At 43.8% G+C, this 18,145-nt stretch overlaps 1 protein-coding gene across 1 annotated transcript in view; it reads left to right on the plus strand.

The window, feature by feature from the left end:
• Nucleotides 1–18,145, plus strand: part of LOC137324060 (receptor tyrosine-protein kinase erbB-4-like) — a 938,904-nt gene that overhangs the window by 422,320 nt on the left and 498,439 nt on the right. The window contains exon 3 of the mRNA XM_067988230.1: nt 6,784–6,970. Coding sequence (XP_067844331.1) covers nt 6,784–6,970 — 187 coding nt within the window. The remainder of the gene's footprint in view (nt 1–6,783; nt 6,971–18,145) is intronic.

Genomic DNA, 18,145 nt, shown 5'->3' on the forward strand with positions numbered 1-18,145 from the left:
CTTCTGGAACCACCGTTCCATATTTTCTCTTCAGCACTCTCTTAGCTAAGTCTCCACTTGTCAACCAGCTCGCTGGCTTAGTCATCCTTCTACATTGGTTACCTAGGCTTGCTCAGCCAGCAAGAGTGAAGTGTAGGTGAACTGGGCAAGATGTGGTTTGATTTTACTGATTAGGCCTCATTATAATTTAAAGTTCTCATTGACGTATAATATAAACATGGAACATTGGTAAAGCCCTGACTGTTTTGTACTCTGACAATACTACACAAATGGGGAGTTCCATTGACCACACATTGAGCAACATACTTGTGTGATGGAATTTGGTTCCAAGTTCCTTTCTGGATTTACTCTGGAGGCAGAATGAAAAGTTTCCTAATAATGAGCAGGAGCTGCCTCCCAGGACATACTAATAAATCCAATAAGCAATTCAGGAGAAACTTCTTCACCCAGAGAGTGGTGAGAATGTGGAACTCGCTACCTCGTGGAGTGGTTGAGGCGAATAGCATAAATGCATTTAAGGGGAAACTAGATAAGGACACGAGGGAGAAAGGAATAGAAGGATATGCTGATAGGGTGCGATGAAGTAGGGAGGGAGGAAGTTCGTGTGGAGCATAAACACCGGCATAGACCAGTTGGACCGAATGGCCTGTTTCTGTGCTGTAAATTCTATGTAATTCTATGTAATATATAATTCCATGTATTTCATCAGCGCTTTATGTTGTCATCAAAGTTTTCCTCAAAGGGGAAAAGAAGAGGTTGCTCTGACACTTCGAATGGTGCAGGTAGACTGACAGGAATGAAACGCATGTTCACCCCAGAGTTACGCTGCTTCACCAAATGTTGTATACATTATAATTATTTATAATCATGACCATGAATCCACTGTAATTTTTCGAAAGAAGTATGGATTTCAAAAACCCAACTCCGCCAAAGGATGTTTGCCACATTTTTCCTCCTACAGGTTTGAGGTAATACGTGCCAAGGTTATTCCTGCAGCATCGGAGGTGCCCAATGAAAGGCAGAGAGGATTTACTAATCTGCCCAAAGTGGACCTGACACATTATTTCATTTAGATACAAATTGCAGCAGAAGTCCATGTTTCTATAGAGACCAGGGCAGGTGTGGCTGACTGATCCATCAGTGACATCTGCTGAGGATTCAGCACGCTCGGACTCAAGTTGAGTTCTATAAAGGTTTGGCTTGAACTGAGCGCCGTTAGATCTTTACTACTGGTTCGATTCCAACTGATTCAAATGTGCTCCTTTAACTTGTGAATCGCAAGAGGTTCAGCACTTGGAGGCCGCGAAAATCTGAGATGGATCCAGTCACCAAGATGACTGAGCACTGAAATCTCCCACCAGGCCTGAAGCACCTGAATATTTTGTGATGCACACATGTCCTCCGTTTAAAATGTCTCAAACAGTGGTGATATGTGTTAATGAACCCGTAATAGGAGTCTGAACATAATGACAGAATTGAGACTTGTGAAAGCACAGCATTGAATGGTTTGCTACCTCAATGCAATAATATTAACATCCAAAAGGAGTCTGTGCTGGCTCTTTGAAAGAGCTATCCCACTCGCCTGCCTTTCCCCATAGCCCTGCAAATGTTTCCTTTTTAAGTATTTATCCAATTCCCTTTTGCAAGTTATTATTGAATTTGCTTCCGCCGCCCTTTCAGGCAGTGCATTCCAGATCATTACAACTTGCTGTGTAAAAAAAAAAAAAATCCTCATCACCCCCCTGGCATTTTTTCAATGACCTTACATCTGTGTCCCCTGGTTACCGAACCTTCTGCCAGTGGAAACAGTTTCTCCTTATTTACTCTATCAAAACCCTTCATAATTTTGAACACCTCTATTAAATCTTAATATTAAAGAAAGACTTGCATTTATATGGCGCCTTTCATGACCTCAGGACGTCCCAAAGCACTTTATAGCCAATGTAGTACTTTTGAAGTGTAGTCACTGTTATGATGTGGGAAACGTGGCAGCCAATTTGCACACAGGAAGCTCCCACGAACAGCAATGTGATAATGACCAGATAATTTGTTTTTTTAGCAATGTTGGTTGAGGGATAAATATTGAATTCCCCTGCTCTTGTACAAAATAGTGCCATGAGATCTTTTACGTCCACCTAAGAGGGTGACGTCTCATCAGAAAGAAGGCACCTCCGACAGTGCTGTACTCCCTCAGTACTGCACTGAGAGTGTCAGCCTAGATTTTGTGCTTAAGTCTCTGCAGTGGGACTTGAAGCCATAACCTTTGGACTTAGAGGTGAGAGGGCTACCCACTGAGCCAAGGCTGACATTATATACGTTAAGTACAGGATTGAATCGTGGTTTCCTGTTACCACAGTTAATAATTAAGCATCCCCTCACTTCCTCAATGTGCCAAAGAAGCAACAATGTCAAACCCCCTGGAATCTACCTAGCCCACCCGCAGCAATAACATCTTCCCGTAGCTGGCTTGAGGGGACACTTGCATCTTGGTTTAATCTATTGGTAAGCACACTTAGACTGCTGCATACCATTTTATTTGTGACTGTGGGGTTTTCATTAAATCTGGGCCCCGGTTATTTACTACATTTATTGACATAAACCAGTTGGATCATTTCAATAATAGTTGATGCGCAAAAATAATCCCAAGAGCTAAATCCCTGCGATTTGCAGATCTCGAAATGAACAACAGATGAGATTTAAAATGTCACCTCGGTTTAATAATGCCGACTGCTCATATTAGCACTGTAAGTGACAGCTTCATTTCCAGTTGTGTAAAGTGAGGAGATTACCATTTATCCTTTTGTTGTGCAAGACTATCTCGCCCTTCTCCATCTCTGTCACTGGCGCGCAGTAGCAGAGCAATCATTTACTGCGAGGGACACTGAGGAATGTCTGAGCTGAGATGGTTCATATTCAGACAGTTTGTCATCGCTGGCTTTAGACTGAAGTAAATAAACTGATTCACGGGTGGATATTTTTCACATCTGGTGGCGGCTTTGTTCATCTGCAGCAACACGTTCCAAAGGCCAGGTAGGAAATGCAGGCTGCAAAAAATGCAAGCTTGTTATTCCAAAGAGACAAATTGTGGTATTTTGCAGCACTATGCAGGGTTTAGAAAAGATTTTAGCAATACAACAGTCACAGAACTTCTCAAATCCAACAGATTTTCAATTGGAAATGATTTGTGTGCAGATTTTGAGATGGCAGTGAGGAATCGTTCCACAACCCCTCTGCTATTAATGCAGATTTCTGAGTCTCTCGCACTGCTTTCCACTATTTTATACAATTGGAGGACTTTGGTCACATTATTTATGCTGTCTTTGTACTCAGTAGAGTTTTTACTTTGTTGTTTTGATTCAATACATGCTCGTGAAAACAGATCTTGGCATCTTCTCAGGGCAATTAGGGATGGGCAATAAATGCTGGCCTTGCCAGCGACACCCACATCCCATGAATGAATAAAATCTCCACAAAACACACGTTTTGTCCCGATATTGCACTGTTACACTTTACTGAGAATACCTGGTTATAAGTGAAGGTATTCTCAGACACACATCACAAGCCCCAGACACTCACTGAGAATACCTGGTTATAAATGAAGGTATTCTCAGACACACATCACAAGCCCCAGACACTCACTGAGAATACCTGGTTATAAATGAAGGTATTCTCAGACACACAACACAAGCCCCAGACACTCACTGAGAATACCTGGTTATAAATGAAGGTATTCTCAGACACACATCACAAGCCCCAGACACTCACTGAGAATACCTGGTTATAAATGAAGGTATTCTCAGACACACATCACAAGCCCCAGACACTCACTGAGAATACCTGGTTATAAATGAAGGTATTCTCAGACACACAACACTACAAACGCCACAGACACTGACCCCAAAATTCCTCAGGTCGTGACCCCAGCAGGACCAATAAATCAATTAAAAAACGATGTAAACCTCTTTGGGTCCAGGCCTCTTGCCCGGTCATGTTACCCATATATGTGCTTGCGTAGGCCGGTTACACCTTCAATTACTGGGCGTTCCAGTCACCACAGAAATGATTTGGGGGTAGGAAAGATGGGGGAATATTTTCTGAATGCTTAACATGCTCATATTAAATCCCTCTGAATGCTTTTTGAATGTGGATACTAACCCGATGGTGAATGTGTAGGTTGGGAACTATGCCCCAGAGAGATTGACTGCTGCCTCTCGCAGCGATGTACAGGACTGGAAAGGACCATTTCAGTCCATTGGGTCAGCCAGAGAGTTCAAATTAATTTACACCCATGTCCCTCCTGAGCAGCATCAAACTGACTCAGGATCTGTCTCCACTATCCTACTCTGAAGACATTCCAGGTATTAATCACTCTCTGTGCAGAAGAGCTTCCTGGCATCAGTGCTGAACTTGCCTTTTACCAGTTTGTACCTATGTCCCTTTGTCCTTTGGTATTTAGCTCGAATTAGAGCTCTGCATTTACTTTTTCTGCTTCACTCAGTAACTTTGATAGATCTATAAGAACCCCTCTCATTTGCCTCCTTTCAAGGCTGAAGAGTCTGTTTCCTATCCTTTCCTCACTTCCTACTGGCAAAGATATCATTAGACGTCCTTTCAGGTACAATTGACAAGTGCACTGTCTATGAGAGTTGAGGATAGACAGACTAATTGAAGCATTTGGTATAACAAGTCTTTGTAAATCAGCCTGACTAGTCTCATTTCTACGATAATTGTTCAATTGTGAGTTACAGGGGGAACAAAAAGATTTAGTTTTACGAAATAAATCCAATCCTCCCATAACACTGTGTTTCTGCTGCACTGTATACTTCTTTATGTCTTTAGAAGTTGACGTAGGTAGATATACTCAGTGGTAGCATTCTCATCTCTAAGTCAGAAAGTTGTGGGTTCAAATCCCACTCCAGAGATTTGAGTCTAAAATCTAGGCTAATACATGGAGTATCTGATCATTGTCAGATTGCTGTATGTGGGATCTTGCTGTGCATAAATTGGTTGCCTCATTTCCTACATTACAACAATGATTACACTTCAAAAGTACATAATTGGCTGTAAAGTGCTTTGGGACGTCATGAAAGGTGCTAGATAAATGCAAATCCTTTCTTTACGTAAACCCTTCTGTGAGCTTTTATATTTTATAATTGAATTATAATTGGCATCCATCCTCTTCTTCATTTACAACAATCGCAACCCCACAGGCCTGGGCATGTTTTAAAACTGTAGAACGTAGCAATGGCGTCATCTAGCCCAAGGTTAAATTTCTACGGAAAGATTTTGTCGTGAGAATTGTTTTCATTTTCCCTTTGAGCAAAAAAAAGGCACATTGAGAAATCAATGGAGGATATAAACTCGTGTCTTCCTCTCCAGCTAGTTAGGGAATCAGCAGCAACCTCAGTAGCAGCAGGTCGCTGAGGTTGGAGATTAATTTAAGTCAGTTTAATAAAATATTCTAAATCCAGCTTTGTCAACTCTCTGCTGAGTTCTGAATTCACGTTTGTGCAGCTTTGTGCCAAATACCATTGAAATAGACCACATGACTGACTGCAGGAGTTAAACTTCTTTTCGGGTGTTTGGGACTGGGATCTATCACTTGACGTTAAGGTAGACAGTCATTGCATGAGGGGGCGATGGCTTTAATGTTGCTTCATTGTGAAGGAAATCAGCCCCCCTAGTGGCTGAAACTGGCACTGCAGCATTTCAGTTTACTGCACAGGTTCAAAGGGACGATGCTGCACATTACAACTCAATCTCTCCTTGTATCTGGGACACAAAACTGGAGAAATTTATGCCCCTCCCCCATCAAATCAATATCATATTTCTATTATGAAAATAAATTGTACAGAAGTGTTACGGTATGTCATGTGCTGTACATTTCCCACTCCTTTTTATCTGCCATTTTTCTCCCCTCCCCATCCCTTCTCTCCCCTACATTGCCCTCCCCACCCCTGCCCTCTCCTCCCCTCCCCTCTCCTCCCCTTCCCTGCTCTCCCCTCCCCCTCACTTGCCCTCCCCTCCCCAGTCTTCCGTTGCTCTCCCCTCCCCTCCTCTCCCCTCCCTTCCCCTCCCCTCCCCTCTCCTCCCCTCCTCTCCCCTGCCCTCTCCTCCCCTCCTCTCCCCTCCCCTGCTCTCCCCTCCCCTCCCCTCCCCTCTCCTCTCCTCTCCCCTCCCCTCTCCCCTCCCTTGCCCTACCCTCTCCCCTCCCCTGCTCTCCCCTCCCCTGCTCTCCCCTCCCCTCTCCTCCCTTGCCTTCCTCTCCCCTGCCCTCCCCTCTCCCCTCCCCTGCCCTCCCCTCTCCCCTCCCCTGCCCTCCCCTCTCTCCTCCCTTTCCCTCCCCTCTCCCCTCCCTTGCCCTCCCCTCTCCCCTCCCTTGCCCTCCCCTCCCTTGCCCTCCCCTCTCCCCTCCCTTGCCCTCCCCTCTCCCCTCCCTTGTCCTCCCCTCTCCCCTCCCTTGTCCTCCCCTCTCCCCTCCCTTGTCCTCCCCTCTCCTCTCCTCTCCCCTCCCCTCCCCTGCCCTCCCCTCCCCTGCCCTCCCCTCTCTCCTCCCCTGCCCTCCCCTCTCTCCTCCCCTGCCCTCCCCTCTCTCCTCCCCTGCCCTCCCCTCTCTCCTCCCCTCCCCTCCCCTCTCCCCTCCCCTCCCCTCTCCCCTCCCCTCCCCTCTCCCCTCCCCTCTCCCCTCCCCTATTATTGCATAGGCTAAGTTTACGGTTGCAAAAGTTGCAGGTGCTGATTTCCGACTTTCTGACATACCTGTGTTTTCTTTTTTATCTCCAGTCGATTCGAGAGGTCACTGGATATATCCTGGCAGCCCTGAACCAGTTTGAATATCTGCCTTTGGAAAATCTTCGAATCATTCGTGGGACAAAGTTGTATGAAGAACGATACGCACTAACAATCCTGCTTAACTACAAGAAGGACGGGGCCTTTGGATTAAGACAGCTGGGTCTGCAAAACATGACAGGTAAGGACTGTTGACATGTACAGAGCATTAATAATTGGCTCCCTTTAGTTGGACACTCACTGCGTTAATTCAGGTCATATGACAGACAATATTTGCAAAATAAAACTTACCAACTCTATATTGCTGCAGTAAAAAGAATTTAAACAGGTGTAGAGTACAAAAGCAAGGGAGTTATGTTAAACCTTTATGAATTGCTGGTTAAATCTAAGCTGGAGTGTTGTGTCCAATTCTGGGCACCACACTTTAGGAAGGATGTCAAGGCCTAGATGAGGGTGCAGAGGAGATTTACTAGAATGGTATCGGGCGTGAGAGGTTTCAGTTATATGGAGAGACTGGAGAGGCTTGGATTGTTCACCTTAGAGCAGAGAAGGTTAAGGGGAGATTTAATAGAGGTGTTCAAAATCATGAGGGGTTTTGATAGAGTAAATAAGGAGAAACTGTTCCTACTGGCAGAAAGGTTGGTAACCAGGGGACACAGTTTTAAGATAACTGGCAAAAGAACCAGAAGTGGCATGTGGAGATTTTTTTAAAATGCAGTGAGTTGTAATGATCTGGAATGCACTGCTTGAAAGGGTGGTGGAAGCAGATTAAATAGTAACGTTCAAAAGGGAATTGGATAAATACTTGAAAAGGAAAAATTTGCAGGGCTGTGAGCAAATAGCAGGGGGAGTGAGACTAATTGGATAGCTCTTTCACAGAGCTGGCACAGGCACGATGGGCTGAATGGCTGAATGCTGCATCATTCTGTGATTCTATCAGTGTTGGTCAGCACCTGAAAGAGAAAGATTGGCTAAAATTTTGAGGGTGTTCCTTTGTTGCAACTCAAACATGTTGTGATGAGGAACCTGCCTAAGATATTAACCTAACATTCATGTCAGGCACATCTCAACCTGTTCTGCTTTAAGATTTATGTTTAAGGTTTATGTTTAAGATTTACATCCTTCTTAGTTTCCTTTCTGCCAATGAAAAGGCCTCACATGCAAAGTATCACAAATCACTCCCACACATGGCAGCTTTCCAAACATCACACACTTTCCAGGTGGATAAAGGAAATGGGCAAATAATCAAGGCTGATCAGCAATGAGAGAGAAAGAAGGGTATTGATCAGATATAGGGCTCAATGAGAGAGAGAGAGAGAGAGAGAGGGGTATTGATCAGATATAGAGAGCAATGAGAGAGAGGGACGTTGATCAGATATCGAGAGCAATGAGAGAGAGGGGCGTTGATCAGATATACGGAGCAATGAGAGAGAGAGGGGCATTGATCAGATATAGAGAGCAATGAGAGAGAGAGAGAGGCATTGATCAGATATAGAGAGAGGGGCATTGATCAGATATAGAGAGCAATGAGAGAGAGAGAGAGAGAGGGGCATTGATCAGATATAGAGAGAGGGGCATTGATCAGATATAGAGAGCAATGAGAGAGAGAGAGAGAGGGGCATTGATCAGATATACAGAACAATGAGAGAGAGAGGGGCATTGATCAGATATAGAGAGAGGGGCATTGATCAGATATAGAGAGCAATGAGAGAGAGAGAGAGAGGGGCATTGATCAGATATAGGGATCAATGAGAGAGAGAGAGAGAGAGAGAGAGGTATTGATCAGATAGAGGGAGCAATGAGAGAGAGAGAGAGAGAGAGGGGCATTGATCAGATATAGAGAGCAATGAGAGAGAGAGAGAGGGGCATTGATCAGATATACAGAACAATGAGAGAGAGAGGGGCATTGATCAGATATAGAGAGCAATGAGAGAGAGAGAGAGAGAGAGAGAGGTATTGATCAGATAGAGGGAGCAATGAGAGAGAGAGAGAGAGGGGCATTGATCAGATATAGAGAGCAATGAGAGAGAGAGAGAGGGGCATTGATCAGATATACAGAACAATGAGAGAGAGAGGGGCATTGATCAGATATAGAGAGCAATGAGAGAGAGAGAGAGAGAGGGGCATTGATCAGATATACAGAACAATGAGAGAGAGAGGGGCATTGATCAGATATACAGAGCAATGAGAGAGAGGGGCATTGATCAGATATAGAGAACAATGAGAGAGAGGGGCATTGATCAGATATAGGGAGCAATGAGAGAGAGGGGCATTGATCAGATATACAGAGCAATGAGAGAGAGAGAGGGACATTGATCAGATATACAGAACAATGAGAGAGAGAGGGGCATTGATCAGATATACAGAGCAATGAGAGAGAGGGGCATTGATCAGATATACAGAGCAATGAGAGAGGGGCATTGATCAGATATACAGAGCAATGAGAGAGAGAGGGGCATTGATCAGATATACAGAGCAATGAGAGAGAGCGGGGCATTGATCAGATATACAGAACAATGAGAGAGAGAGGGGCATTGATCAGATATACAGAGCAATGAGAGAGAGGGGCATTGATCAGATATACAGAGCAATGAGAGAGGGGCATTGATCAGATATACAGAGCAATGAGAGAGAGAGAGAGAGGGGCATTGATCAGATATAGGGATCAATGAGAGAGAGAGAGAGAGAGAGGTATTGATCAGATAGAGGGAGCAATGAGAGAGAGAGAGAGGGGCATTGATCAGATATACAGAACAATGAGAGAGAGAGAGGGGCATTGATCAGATATAGGGAGCAATGAGAGAGAGAGAGGGGCATTGATCAGATATAGGGAGCAATGAGAGAGAGAGAGGGGCATTGATTAGATATACAGAACAATGAGAGAGAGAGGGGCATTGATCAGATATAGAGAGCAATGAGAGAGAGAGAGAGAGGGGGGCATTGATCAGATATACAGAACAATGAGAGAGAGAGGGGCATTGATCAGATATACAGAGCAATGAGAGAGAGGGGCATTGATCAGATATAGAGAACAATGAGAGAGAGGGGCATTGATCAGATATAGGGAGCAATGAGAGAGAGGGGCATTGATCAGATATACAGAGCAATGAGAGAGAGAGAAGGACATTGATCAGATATACAGAACAATGAGAGAGAGAGGGGCATTGATCAGATATACAGAGCAATGAGAGAGAGGGGCATTGATCAGATATACAGAGCAATGAGAGAGGGGCATTGATCAGATATACAGAGCAATGAGAGAGAGAGGGGCATTGATCAGATATACAGAGCAATGAGAGAGAGCGGGGCATTGATCAGATATACAGAACAATGAGAGAGAGAGGGGCATTGATCAGATATACAGAGCAATGAGAGAGAGGGGCATTGATCAGATATAGAGAGCAATGAGAGAGGGGCATTGATCAGATATACAGAGCAATGAGAGAGAGGGGCATTGATCAGATATACAGAGCAATGAGAGAGAGAGAGGGGCATTGATCAGATATATAGAGCAATGAGAGAGAGGGGCATTGATCAGATATACAGAGCAATGAGAGAGAGAGAGGCATTGATCAGATATAGGTAGCAATGAGAGAGAGGGGCATTGATCAGATATACAGAGCAATGAGAGAGAGAGGCATTGATCAGATATAGGGAGCAATAAGAGAGAGGGGCATTGATCAGATATAGGGAGCAATGAGAGAGAGGGGCATTGATCAGATATACAGAGCAATGAGAGAGAGGGGCATTGATCAGATATACAGAGCAATGAGAGAGAGAGGGGCATTGATCAGATATAGGGAGCAATGAGAGAGACAGGGGCATTGATCAGATATAGGGAGCAATGAGAGAGAGGGGCATTGATCAGATATACGAATCAATGAGAGAGAGCGGGGCATTGATCAGATATACAGAGCAATGAGAGAGAGGGGCATTGATCAGATATACAGAGCAATGAGAGAGAGGGGCATTGATCAGATATAGGGAGCAATGAGAGAGCGAGGCATTGATCAGATATTGAGAGCAATGAGAGAGAGGGGCATTGATCAGATATACGGAGCAATGAGAGAGAGAGGGGCATTGATCAGATATAGAGAGCAATGAGAGAGAGAGAGAGGCATTGATCAGATATAGAGAGAGAGGCATTGATCAGATATTGAGAGCAATGAGAGAGAGGGGCATTGATCAGATATACAGAGCAATGAGAGAGAGAGGGGCATTGATCAGATATACAGAGCAATGAGAGAGAGAGGGGCATTGATCAGATATAGGGAGCACTGAGAGAGAGAGAGGGACATTGATCAGATATAGGGAGCAATGAGAGAGAGGGGCATTGATCAGATATAGGGAGCACTGAGAGAGGGGCATTGATCAGATATAGGGAGCACTGAGAGAGGGGCATTAATCAGATATAGGGAGCACTGAGAGAGGGGCATTGATCAGATATACAGAGCAATGAGAGAGAGGGTCATTGATCAGATATAGGGAGCAATGAGAGAGAGAGAGAGAGAGGGGCACTGATCAGATATAGGGAGCAATGAGAGAGAGAGAGAGAGAGAGGGGCATTGATCAGATAAAGGGAGCAGTGAGAGTGAGAGGGAGGGATTGATGAGATATAGGGAGCAGTGAGAGGGAGAGGGAGGGATTGATCAGAGATACTGAGCAGTGAGAGTGAGAGGGAGGGATTGATCAGAGATACTGAGCAGTGAGAGTGAGAGGGAGGGATTGATCAGATATAGGGAGCAGTGAGAGTGAGAGGGAGGGATTGATCAGCTGTCGGGAGCATTAAGAGATCAGTGCCCCACTCTCTCTCTGCTCCCTCTGGGTGCTGAGTGTGTTGTAAAAGAAATAGAAATGCCTGTCTTACATTTATAATCCTCACACAGTCATTCTACACAGTACACTGTCCATGAGTTAAATATCTGTAACATCCTCACAGTCATTTTAGACACTGCACTGTCGATGGATTAACCACTTCAGGTTTTCTGTGCAACTCAACTTTAATGCCCCAAATTACAGGGGTTCTCTGCTAAGTTAATGGTTTTGTTCGCTGTTTTTGTTTAAAGGGACACAGCAATATTCTGAGGTAAATTAACCAGTAACTGATAGAAGCCATCAGTGCCAAGTTAGTGAGGAAATAATGCATCTTCCTCACTGTCCCATGGTCCCAATTAAAGCACAAGGTTTCCTTTTGCATTTTGGTAATGTTCATTCAAGTATCAGCTGGCTACTGTACTGAACACTGAACATCTCATTGATGCATTTAAGGGGAAGCTAGATAAACACATGAGGGAGAAAGGAATCGAAGGATATGCTGATAGGGTGAGATGAAGTAGGGTGGAGGAGGCTCATGTGGAGCATAAACACCAGCACGGACCGGTTGGGCCGAATGGCCTGTTTCTGTGTTGTACATTCTAAGTAATTCTATGTAAGAATGAGCAAACTTCTCAATTTAGATTCCTGTTGTTAATCTCTCTTTCCTTCCAGGACATTGTCATATTGTTAATATTTTTGCACCATGTCTTAAATTGTATTCCTAAACCAAGGAGGGATGATTGTGATGGGCTGCCTGCAAATGATAAGCAAAGAGTGAAAGCTACCTGATTCTATTAAATAACTTAATGAATAAAGAGCTTCTTTCGATGCTCTTTTCTACAATGTTCAATATCAAAGTAACAGCTGACCGCACTGAGGAATGTGCTTGGAGCTGATTATGGAGAGTTAGCCTGGGGCCTGCTTAAAGAGGGAATAATCTTGAAAGATCGAGATAAAGGAAAGCTTCCACTGACAAGTCGTTGAAGTGACTTTAGAGTTGGCCCAGATGTTCAAGAATTCACCTCGTGTCTACGGGAGACATATAGATCAGACGGTCCCAGTCTTGTCCCATGTTAGCTGACCTCTGGTGCAGGAACGTTGCTCAGTGCTCTCGGGGTGGAGAGGAGAACAATCAGTCGTGATTCCTGCTTTTAATGACTAACTGCTGCTGGACAGTATGTGGACTTTGGACGGGGACCGGATTGGGCTTGGCTGTGATGCCCACTGTGGTAAAATAGCTTGACAGCACTCGACTCATGCACGAAGAATGGTAACTTGAGGGAGGTATTTAACCAGACCCCAGGAAGAGCCAGTGCTTCTGAGGAGAGTCAGGGTGAAAATTGGAATTTTAACAAAAATAATGATTTTACTTTCACTTTGCGATGGAAAGTAGCCCAAGTGACCCCTCATCGCCTACCCAGCAAGGGGAGCATAACCAGGCAGTGGTCAGGAACAAGGCCAAAACATCCTCTGTATTAATCTTCATAGGAAGACTTAGAAATCTATATTGCTGGTTAAAGAATGAGTAAAATGATTACTTTGCCAGTCAATGTGAGGGAGCTAATTTAAGGCCGGTTGAGTCAAAAAGGGGTCAGGAAGAGGAACAGTTTGCTCCTCATGGTGTCTGCGTGGTAAAATCCATTGGTTTCGGGGTAAAAAATATCTGAATCGAAGAGCTGAATGGGTCAAAATGGTTAACCATCCAGAACAATGCACCATTCACAAAGAAACAGGAAATCATTGAAATAATCACCTAGACACACATCAGTTTGGTGAGTGTTTACTGAAATTTCAGTCACTGACTCCTTGAGGTAGGAGGAGGACACATTGGGTATAAAGCAGCACTATTGTTGAGTACACTCGTCCCCATTCATCCACGTCACTCTACATTCTTCATAGGGTTGGGTTACAACAGTCATTTGTTTGTTTGTTTCAGTTAATCCTATTTGGAGCTATCGTTACTCCACAGGAAGCCAAGAAAGTAGAACCAGAGGACAAAAATGGAAATTAGTGAATAGTAAATTTAGAACGGATACATCGGGAAACATTTCTTTACTCAAAGTGTGAGGAATCTTCGGAAAAATCTGGCGAGCAGCGTAATAGAGGGAAAATACAACTAGGATTATGGGGAGAGCGGAGATACCAGAGGGATCGGTTTCGACGGGCCGAATAGCCTTTCCTTCTCCCTGACCTTCCATATATTGTGAGGTTATATTTAGGGGGTGAGTTTCCGCTTGGCTTTTCCCATTCCTCCGCTGTAGCTTCAGCAGGAGAGCCGTGGAAACACCAAGATTACTGTGGCGTTACGGCTGAGTTACAGCAGAATCCCCATGGAAATTAATTTGTTCTCCACCAGATATCGAGTATGTTAAAATAATGAAAGTAGGAACTCCATAGCTCCAAAGTGCTGAGTGAAGGAGCTAAAGGATTTGAGGTTGCCCCCTGTGATTCCCTATTTGGGCCATGTCATTCAATAACTACTGTTTATTGGGATGAGAGAAAGAAAGATGTCCCTTTGAGTGATATCTAAAAAACAAATAAACATGGAATCAATGCCAATTGAACGTGTGTCATGGTCATTCATTGATTATTATCTGGAATTACATACTGCATTCTGACAACCACCTAATAGTTCATCCTGAGGGGTCTTAAAGGCACTTTTGGATGTCACATTCAATAAAGCTTTTCTTGTTAAAATGCAATATGAGTTGCTTCAAAAATTAGTCATAAATGGTATCCTTTAATGAAGTATCGGGCCATAATCTGCTGCAGCAGGGCATTTCGGTGTCTGCCATTAATTAGACCTACCCTTGCCTGTTTAAATTTTTTAATTTTTTGTGTGGCAAGTTGCTGAAAGTGTGAACTGATAATATCACAGCGAGGGAAACAGGGGCATCGCGGACCTGAGTGAACAGGGCAAGTAACTGGGTATCTCCTTAACCAATCAGATTGAAGGATTGGGAAATTAACAGCACAAGGACTGAGAAGGAAGTGTAAATTCGAGTGAGTGAATTTAATGTCAAATCAGGTACAGAGATAGAAATAAAGAGAGGGAATGAGAGGTTGGAATAAGAGAGAGAGGAAAAAGAGATAGAAAGGAAAAGTAAAACAAATTAAAATTTTAAATTTTACATTTTTAAAATCTCCAACAATTAAAACCTGAAGGAATGAGACTGCACACTTGTAATAGTTAATTTTCAGTGCCAGAGAGGTTGATTGATAGTAATTAACACTTATCCTGTCATTAAAACGGTACTCAGACTGGACAAGATTTAACTTTCTGTGGTGAGTTTAGTTTGTATCCACTGGGCAAATACAGGAACTGCACGCTGTTCAGTGCATTTCACTGGTGAGGCAGACGGTGAGATGCTGTTTTCACGAAGCTAACGACAACTTTTGGATTTCCGCATTTAACCATGCATCTTCCCCTCGCCTGAAGTTGCTGTACCGTTTAAATATAAATAACAGCAAGCACCATTAGTCTCGCCGTTATTTTGACAGCAAATTCTGGCCATTAAAGATATAAGCGATGCAAAAAGCATCAGAATGACATGAGAATTGTGTGTTACTAGCAGTGTGACAGAATTACACTCCGGGAGAAATCTAAATGAATTAAAGGGTCTGTCTCACAGGTGAAGTAACCCCAGTAATACACCACTATTTGTGCAGGATCCTCTTTAATTGGATATGAAGTGTGGAAAAAGATCCTTAAGGCCCAGCGGTCGCACTCTCCTCTCTGAGTCAGAAGGTTGTGGGTTCAAGTCTCAGTCCAGAGATTTCAGCACAAAATCTAGGCTGACACTTCACTGCAGTACTGAGGGAGTGCTGCTTGTCAGAGGTGCCGTCATCAATCCAAAGCCCCGTCTGCCCTCTCAGGTAGATGTAAAAGATCCCATGGCACTGGTTCGAAGAAGAGCAGGGGAGTTCTTCCTGGTGTCCTGGCTAATATTTATCCCTCAACCAACATCACGAAAACAGATTATCTGGTCAGTGTCACATTGCTGTTTGTGGGATCTTGCTGTGCGCAAATAGGCTGCTGCGATTCCTACATTACAACAGTGATTACACTTCAAAAAGTACTCCAGTGGCTGTAAGGTGCTTTGGGATGTCCTGAGGTCGTGAACAGCGCAGTAAAAATGCAAGTCTTTCTTATATTAGGATTTTGATTTGGCTATTTTGTGGGGTAGATTTTCAATTTGCCACCAAGCATAAAGCTGGCATTGTGGATCGACCGCCTGTTATAGAAACCGCCAAACTTTCATTTCCATTGACTTTTGGTAACAGCGGCAGCTGTTACCAAAAGTCATTGGAAATGAAAGTTTGGCGGTTTCTGTAACAGGCGGTCGATCCACAATGCAAGTTTTAGACCCAAGTTGAACATCTACCCCTGCATGGTTTGTAGACAGTCATTTACTTTATTGCTTTTGTGTCAGAGCTTTTTGAGAGGCATAGAAGTCGCAGCATTTGAACATTTAAGTTTGTACTTAAATGTCAGCAACAAAGAGAGCGGGGATGAGATAGGAGCAGTGAAAGAGGGAGAAAAGAGTGCATTTAGAGGCTCATGATATGGAACCTGAAGTTGTTTGACATTATGTAGCTCGCACGTTAGTACTGCAGTATTTGTTTTATTTTCTCAGTGCAAATTACCTGGGGAAAAAAAAGTATACACACCATAAAATCTGAATTTAAAATTGTCACATAAAATTGTATTCTGGATTTCCATTCATAAGGTGGATGAGCTGTGAGGGCCCCTCGAGCCTGCTTCGCCAAGATCATGGCTGATCTTCGACCTCAACTCCACTTTTCCTCCCGATCCCCATATCCCTTGATCCCCTTAATGTCCTTAAGATCTATCGATCTCAGTCTTGTGTATACTCAAAGACTGATCATCCACAGCCCTCTGGAGGAGAGAATTCCAAAGATTCACAACCCTCTGAGTGAAGAAATTTTTCCTCATCTCAGTCCGAAATGGCCGACCCCTTATCTTGAGACTATGACTCCTGGTTCTAGACTCTCCAGCCAAGGGAAACAACCTCTCAGCATCTACCCTGTCAAGCCTCTAACGATCTCATTTGTTGCTGACAATCTCCTGTGCATTTATATATTGTTGTACATGCCTACATGTACACATATTGTATACCGCTGTGTGTAAATAGCCATGTGTGGGCTGGCACGTACTTTATATATACTTCAGTGGGACCTGTACAAGTTTTACGTTCATTAAAATTGCTGGACAAGAAATCGGGGCAACTGTATATAATATGGGATAGGTCAGGGCCTCGGAGAGAGAGTGTGTGTGTGTGTGTGTGCTGTGCACATGCACGTCTGTGTATGTACCATCCATGCGTGTGCACATGTGTCTGTGTGTGTGTCTGCATGTGTGTATCTATGTATAATATGTAAAAAAATCTTACGTCTGTGTGCACTTCCTGCCTGTGCAACTTGATATCCTGCTGTCATATTTTTATCATACTTTTTGAGCCAACGTTTTCCCATTATAAATTCCTATGTCAACATTTATAATGGGTTTTGCCAATGCAATTTCATCATGCCGATTTTCCAAGATGCATCAGCGCCATTCAGCCAGTTATCCTGATGGAATATTCCAGCAATTTCTACTCAAAGATGTTTCAAAATTATTTGAAGAAAAGCTAGAGGAAAAGTTCCAATATCTTTTTTCAGGTAAAATGTATATTTATTGCGTTTTTAAAAGAGAGAAGCTGGGTGGACGTGTGTGAGAAAAGACACTGTCTAAAACACACCTGTTGTAGTTTTTGCTTTGTGTTCTATAAACTTTAGAAAGTGCATTAAGCTCAGGGAGTGTGTGTGTTTTTCCTCATTGTAATTGAGTTCATTTTTCAAAAGAAGTTAGTTGAGTTTTGAAGCAGGCAGCTTCTAATTATCTCACCCGTTATGTTGACAGTCAGAAAACGTCAACTTTCTAATGACTAACAGCTGTTGGATGTGGAGAGACACAGAGACAGAGAGAGAAAGACACATGGGTAGATATTTACCACCTGGCCGTTAAGCATGGCCTTCCATTAATTTCAATGGAAGGAAATTCAGGTGATCCTCTCCACCAGTCAGTGGAAGGGTCGAGAAAGGTCTTGGGGAGGTTGAGCTGGGTGTTGTCAATGCACATGTGGAACCTGACCCGATGTCTGCAGATGATGTTGCCTAGGGGCAGTGTGTAGATATGGAAGAGGAGGGGATAGTCCTTGGGGACTCTGATGGTAATGGTGCAGGGCTGGGAAGAAAGCCGCTGCTGGAGACCCCAAGTTCTGGCACTATGATGCCAGATCACAGGACTCGTCATTGCTACCAAAACCTGACTCCAAGTGCAGCTAAACCTCACTCTCCTTCCTCAATACTACTAACTGCCAGGGGGTAATATTTCCACGGTCGTTCTCCTGTTCTCTCGCTGTCGCTTTGGCGAAAGATTGGTGAAAATTGCTGAGATATGTTGCAAATGGCTGTTCCTCTGAGATTTCCGCCAAAGCTACAGCAGGAAATTTTGCCCCAAGGTACTTACCTCCAATAG

The sequence above is a fragment of the Heptranchias perlo genome, chromosome 7 (genome assembly GCF_035084215.1).
Source record: "Heptranchias perlo isolate sHepPer1 chromosome 7, sHepPer1.hap1, whole genome shotgun sequence".
In the NCBI taxonomy this organism is placed as follows: domain Eukaryota; kingdom Metazoa; phylum Chordata; class Chondrichthyes; order Hexanchiformes; family Hexanchidae; genus Heptranchias; species Heptranchias perlo.